The sequence below is a fragment of the Chelonoidis abingdonii genome, chromosome 18, assembly GCF_003597395.2.
Source record: "Chelonoidis abingdonii isolate Lonesome George chromosome 18, CheloAbing_2.0, whole genome shotgun sequence".
NCBI lineage: Eukaryota > Metazoa > Chordata > Testudines > Testudinidae > Chelonoidis > Chelonoidis abingdonii.
In genome coordinates, this window is record NC_133786.1 from 1,396,710 (window position 1) to 1,403,873 (window position 7,164).

The 7,164-nt window shown below is 45.8% G+C and overlaps 1 protein-coding gene across 2 annotated transcripts in view; it reads left to right on the forward strand.

The window, feature by feature from the left end:
- FEZ1 (fasciculation and elongation protein zeta 1) overlaps window positions 1-7,164 on the forward strand; it is a 141,429-nt gene that overhangs the window by 89,394 nt on the left and 44,871 nt on the right. For both annotated transcript variants that reach the window (XM_032766972.2, XM_032766981.2), the window contains one exon: window positions 4,977-5,145. In XM_032766972.2, coding sequence (XP_032622863.1) covers window positions 4,977-5,145 — 169 coding nt within the window. The remainder of the gene's footprint in view (window positions 1-4,976; window positions 5,146-7,164) is intronic.

Here is a 7,164-nt window from a genome sequence, read left to right on the forward strand (position 1 = left end):
TGCCTAAAACCCAGTGTTGGCTTCACTGTATTCCACAGAACTTCTGCTGAACCCTATGGGCACCTAACTCATTTGGTGCCTAGTTTTTCAGAACAAGAGTATCCTAAGTGCCTATATTTCTGTCTCTGGGCATGCACACCGCCTCCCTCTATATGCCTGTCTCCCACCTAAGCCCCAGAGCAATTCACCAGCCAGAGGGAAGAGGCAATGGGATGTCTAAGTCTGGGAAGCCCGATCCAGTAGGTATGCTCAGAGATGTACCTACCAGATCAGGTCACATTCCAGATCCAGCCAGAGCAGGTGGTGTTTCCCACCTTACAACTTTTAACCCACTTGCTAGAGCACTCACATGGGATGTGAGAGACCCAAGTTCAATTCCCCGCTCTCTTGAAGAAGAAGAAGGAATTTGAACAAGGGTTATCCATCTTCAGAAGAGTGCTCTAACCACTGAACTATAGGATATTCTGATATGGGGCTCCCTCAGTCTCTCTTGTCGAAGCTGTTCCATTGTGGATAAATAATGAAGGAGTGACTAGAGCAGGAGGACAGGACCTGGGGTCTCCCACCTTGCAGGTGTAGGCCCTAACCACTGGACTATAGGGTCAGTCCCATTCATTCTCTTTTTCTTTTCCCGTAATGGTTCCACTTAAATAAGGGTTTACAATCTGAGTATAAGACAAGAGACAACAGATGGATACAGACTAATGAGAGGGTACAAGGGAACAGCATTAGTCAGCATGATGGGCCGTGATCTCAGCACACCTGCAGCCTAACTGTTGTCAAATTTTTGTTGGCATCATGGCAAAGGAGAGTTTTGAGGAGGGTTTTGAGGGAGAAAAATGAGGTAACTGGGGGTATTTATGGGGAGTGCCTCCCAGGCACATGGGGCGGTAGGGGAGAAGCACAGAAGTATTTGTTTTACAAGGTAACAAGTGAGCAATGGAGGCTGGAGGTTGCACTGTGGGCTGATCAAAGGGGAGCACTGACAGCTTGATAGTTAATGAGAGATGATACGTGGGTGGAGACAGGCCAGAAAGGGCCTTGAAAGTGAAAAGAAGCTGCTCATGTTTGATGCAAAGAAGGCAGAAGGGGGAGCCAGTGGAGGGATTCAAAGATAGGGTTAACATTGTCAAAGCGACAGGCTAGGAAAATGATTTTTGCTGCAGCATTCTTGATGGAGGTGAGTGGGAAAAGATTGCACTCACAGATTCCAAGACCAGAAGGGATCATTGTGATCATCTTGTCAGACCTCCTGGATAACACAGGCCAGGAAAGTTGCCCAAAATAATTCCCAGAACATAAAATTGTCAGCGATAGAAAATCCAACATGACACTAAGTTGTTCCAATGGTTAATTACTCTCGCTGTTAAATGGCTGGCCTTGGGACTGGTAATCAGTACAGCTGCCTTGGGCACCAACTTGCAGAGACACCAAATCAGCACCTGGGTTGAGGGGCACCACATAGCTCAGCTGGTCTGGTCCGCTGGTTTGTTTGCTTTTTGCTCTACCAGTCTCCTCAGGGGAAAGAACCAAAAATGATTGCCACCCTTGGTGACAAAACACCTGATTACATTTGTCAAGGTCAGAGAGAAAGATGTTGCACTAACTGAGACTCAAGATGTTGAGAACCTGGATGAAAGTTTTAGCTGTGTGAATGGATAAGAAAGGCCGTACTTTAGCGATGTTTTCTAGAAAGAATCAGCAAGACTTAGATATAACCTGAATATGAGGTCCAAGTGGAAGGTGACACACAGGTTACAGGGCTGAGTGAAGACAGGATGGTGGTGTTATTCACAGTGAATGAGAAAGGAGGTAGCAGGTTGGGGCTGGGAGGTAGAGTAAGAGTTCTGTTTTAGCCATGTTTAGCTTGACCTGGTATGTAGACATCCATAAGGAGATATCACAGAGACACATTGAGATTTTAACTTGGCTAGAAGGAGACAGATGTGGAGTAGAGAGGTACATCTGTGAATTATCAGCATAGAGGTGATAGTTGAATTTGTATTTGTGGATTACCCAGAGATAAAGTGTAGAGGGAGAAGAGAAGATGACCAAGGACACAGCCATTTGCAACTCCCTCAGAAAGTTGGAGGGCAGATGAGGAGGAATCTCCAAAGGACGTATGGAAGGAGCAATTATAGAGGTAGGAGGAGAGCCAGGAGAGAACAATCATGGAAGCTAATGGAGGACAAGATTTCAAGAAAAAGAGTATGTTCAATTGTGTTGCAGATGGTTGACAGGTCAAGGAAATAAGGATGGAGAGCTGATTCTGGGCTTCGACTAGAAAGACGTCATTAGAGACTTTGGTATCACAGTTCAGAGTTACTGCATCTATATTTCCCTATATGGTACCTCGAGGCTCCCTGCTCTAGGTTCCTCATTCTGCAGCTGTCACCTCTCTTGGGCAGAGACCCATGTTGCACTTGGAGTTTTCCAGGTTGCACAGTTACCTGCCTACACTGTGATATTCCCAGCAAGCCAGATTGCCTAAATAGGCTATGAACAGTGTAATGGCCCACGGTTATAAATTACCACACAACTCTTTGTAAGCAAGCACATGTATTCTTAAGGTGAAAGGATTACAGAGAAAACATAATGAAAGTTTCTAAATGCATGCTAACAGCTTACCAGAAATCACCCATCATTCTTAAGGGGCCTTTGTAGGCCAGATCCTTCCAACCCTTCTGCAGAGATTGGAGTCCCCTCTTGGACGAATGGTCCAGTCCATTTTCTGGCTCAGAAGGAAGCCCAGAGCCAGTTTAAACTCAGGCTATTTATCCAAAAGTCCTTTATTTCTCTGTTCATCTCTGCAGAGTCTAGTTTGTAAATATGACCCTCCCCATGATGAGGTACCTTGTGGGGGGGGGAGTTTACAAACTGGCTGATTTGCCTTAATCACCACCCACTGTTGGTAGTTCCTGGAGGAGGTCTGGTAGCTCTCCCCCATGGAGTAGAACACAATCATAGATAAATAAGGCTAGGATTTATTCACAGGTATTTTTAGTAAAAGTCATGAACAGGGCAATAAAAATTCACCGCCTGTGGCCTGTCCGTGACTTTTACTAAAAATACCTGTGATTAAATCTTGCAGGGGTGCTGGAAGGGACCATGGCTGATCTAGCCAGTTGGCCAGGGACTGCTGCCTGGGGCTGCAGACCACAGCTTATCCAACTGTCTGGCTGGGGACCACTGCCCAGGGCCATGGACCGCAGTTGCTCCGGACAGCTAGGGACCCTGGCTGCTCTGGCCAGCCACCTGGTGACTGCTGCCCAGGACCGTGGACCTCGGCTGCCTCTGGTGACCACTCAGGGCCAGATGCCCAAGGTCATGGCTGTTCTGGCCAGCCCCCCGGGGACTGCTGCCTGGGTCGCCAGAGTAGCAGCTAGTGTGGCTGTCCCTGGGGCCACTCCAGCAACAGCTGGTGTGGCTGTTTCTGAGGGCCACCTGAGCATCTGGTCCCAGAGATAACTGCTTGGGTGGCCCTGGGCACACTGGCCCCTGCAGAAGTCAGAGGTTGCAGAAAGTCACTGAATTCGTGACTTCTGTGACCTCCATGACAGACACGGAGCCCTATACATAAACTATTAATTTAAAACAATGGAGCCCGAAGGTAATTAAACTTAATTCAATCAGGTCTCTCAAGGATAGGAAGGAAATTGCTATATCTGTCACATCTCCATGTAAAGAAGTGAGTGTAACTAGGACACTTGACCAGAAGCCTAGAGGAACCCATTGGTTTATTTCCTGGATAGCATTTCTGCCAGGACCTTTCATACTTTTACATTTCAACTATTCAGGTAATAAACATTCTGCTTGCAAGCCAGCATACGTCGTCTCATTTGACAGCTATCCAGTATCATATTTCTCTTTAGAGTCTATCGGGCAGAGCTGTCACATGCTGCTGCTTACCCTTATTACCCAAAATCATTTAGGTGTGAACTTGAGACCTGATTTACTTCCCACCTTGTTTCTAGGGCATGTGTATGATGTTCCTTTGTCCCTCCAGGGTTCCCGAGCCTCCCTGTAAGTAATGCACGAGCAATTCTTTGGACCAAAGAGAGGAATCATGTAGAGCACCTTGCCTCCCTCTGAAGTGGTTCTCAGCCATGCCCTGTTTTAACAGCAGAGGGTTCACAGCAGGAGAAATTCCTTAAACCCCATAGTCAAATTCCATTTTCTGCTCCATGTCCTCAGAGCTTGGGGCTTGTGGACTCCAGTGTTTTAACCTCAGCTTCTCTGGGGTGAGGTGGAGGAGTATCGACCCCCTACCCCACTGGGGTGGCCTTTTGTTCCCCATACACTGAGCCAAGGTGAGCAGAATTCCCTCTCCAACCTGGCTCAGGATCTTTTACATTTTCACAACCCATCAGAGACTGTGGGAAGAAGTTTCCCTTCCTCTCCCTGTTACCTTAGAATTGAAGAGAGTATTACCCCAAAATTTAACTGAGCTAATTGCAGCCATGTTGCGTGCATTCAGCCACCATTAATTAATAAAATAAAACACCACATAGTTAAGGGATAATTTGGACAAGCAGGGCTTTTGGAGACAAGGTCAAATTCTAGCCCAGGCTTGCAGTTTTTGCAAATCTGAATGGGAGGAGGAGAGCTCTCCTAATTTCAGTGACTCCCATGGGACCACTGGGTGCTGAGCACCTCTGAAAATTTGACAGTTTTGGTTTATGTTTCTTATGATTGGCTTCTCTTGGGCTGTATTTCCATATTCTGAAGGATACCCCCTGGTCTTCTTGCATACCATACTTATATATTCACAAACATTGCTGATAATTGCTTACACAATATTACCTGAAGTTTAAAATGCAATTAATACCCTTTATAGTACTATATGCAGAAGTTCTCCCGCTATTGTTCTGAAAGCGTGGTATTTACATAGTGTCAGCAATAATTTGTTAGTGCTGAATCCAGCTATTGGTCATTAGAATACAATTCAGTGGCTGACATTGATATTATCTTATCAGGTAATTGAAGAAATTGAGGAGATGATGCAGAATTCCCCAGATCCTGAAGAGGAAGAGGAGATCTTGGAGGAAGATGATGGAGGAGAAACTTCCTCTCAGGCTGATTCAGTCCTGTTGCAGGAGATGCAGATTTTGACACAAACCTTTAACAACAATTGGTCCTATGAAGGTGAGGACATGTGGGAAGAGCAGAGGGAGACTTCCGTTTGGGGTTTAGGAAAGTCAAAGCTGTTCATGTTTTCACTAGGATACTATTCAGTTCTTGCAGTTGGTGTTATAATACAAGGTATTTTAAGTCTTATTTGAATAAATGTCTCTTTCATCCATATTGCATGGACCTCTCCCTATAATTCTATTGTCGAATGTGCTAGATAGATGTGCTAAGATAGAGTTTGGTTACTGCGATACCAGGAGGAAGCATGAGCAGGAGAGTGCAAGAGGGGACGACTCCTGCCTCATACTGAGAAAGCAGGATGATCAGCGAGTTATCTAAAGTGCCTATACACAAATGCAAGAAGCCTGGGAAATAAGCAGGGGGAACTGGAAGTCCTGGTACAGTCAAAGAATTATGATGTGATTGGATTAACAGAGACTTGGTGGGGTAACTCACATGACTGGAGCACTGTCTTGGATGGATATAAACTGTTCAGGAAGGACAGGCAAGGCAGAAAACGTTGGGGAGTTGCACAGATGATTGCTCAGAGTTCCAGTATGAAACTGCAGAAAAACCTGAGTCTCTGGATTAAATTTAGAAGTGTGAGCAACAAGGGTGATGTCATGGTGGGAGTCTGCTGTTGACCACCTGACCAGGGGGATGAGGTGGCTGAGGCTTTCTTCAGGCAACCAACAGAATTTACTAGATCACAGGCCCTGGTTCTCATGGGGGACTTCAATCATCCAGATGTGTGCTGGAAGAGCAATACAGCAGTGCACAACAATCTAGGAAGTTTTTGGAAAGCATAGGGAACAATTTCCAGGTGCAAGTGCTGGAGGAACTGACTAAGAGCAGAGCTCTTCTTGACCTGCTGCTCACAAACAGGGAAGAATTACTAGGGGAAGCAAAAGTAGATGGGAACCTGGGAAGCAGTGATCATGAGATGGTCTAGTTCAGGATCCTGACACAAGGAAGAAAGGAGAGCAGCAGAATACGGACCTTGGACTTCAGAAGAGCAGATTTGACTCGCTCAGGGAACTGATTGGCAGGATCCCCTGGGAGGGGGAAAGGAGTCCAGGAGAGTTGGCTGTATTTTAAAGAATCTTTATTGAACTTGCAGGAATGAACCATCTCAATGTGTAGAAAGAATAGTAAATATGGCAGGCGATCAGCTTGGCTTAACAGTGAAATCCTTGCTGATCTTAAACACAAAAAAGAAGCTTAGAAGAAGTGAAAGCTTGGACAAATGGCCAAGGAAGAGTATAAAAATATTGCTCAGGTATGCAGGAGTGAAATCAGGAAGGCCAAATCACAATTGGAGTTGCAGCTAGCAAGGGCTGTTAAGAGTAACAAGAAGGGTTTCTACAGGTATGTTAGCAACAAGAAGATGATCAGGGAAAGTGTGGACCCCTTACTGAATGGAGGAGGCAACCTAGTGACAGAGGATGTGAAAAAAGCTAATGTACTCAATGCTTTTTTTGCCTCTGTCTTCACAGACAAGGTCAGCTCCCAGACTACTGCACTGTATGGGGAGGAGGTGACCAACCATCTGTGGAGAAAGAAGTGATTCAGGACTATTTAGAAAAGCTGAATGAGCACAAGTCCATGGGGCCGGATGCGCTGCATCCGAGGGTGGTAAAGGAGTTAGTGGATGTGATTGAAGAGTCATTGGCCATTATCTTTGAAAACTCATGGCAATTGGGGCAGGGCTTGGATGACTGGAAAAGGGTAATGTAGTGCCCATCTTTAAAAAAAGGAAGAAGGAGGATACCGGGAACTACAGGCCAGTCAGCCTCACCTCAGTCCCTGGAAAAATCATGGAGCAGGTCCTCAAGGAATCAGCTTTGAAGCATTTCGAGGGGAGGAAAGTGATCAGGAATAGTCAGCATGGATTCATCAAGGGCAAGTCATGCCTGACTAACCTAATTGTCTTCTATGATGAGATAACTGGGTCTGTGGATGAGGGGAAAGCAGTGGATGTGTTATTCCTTGACTTTAGCAAAGCTTTTGATACAGTATCCCACAATATTCTTC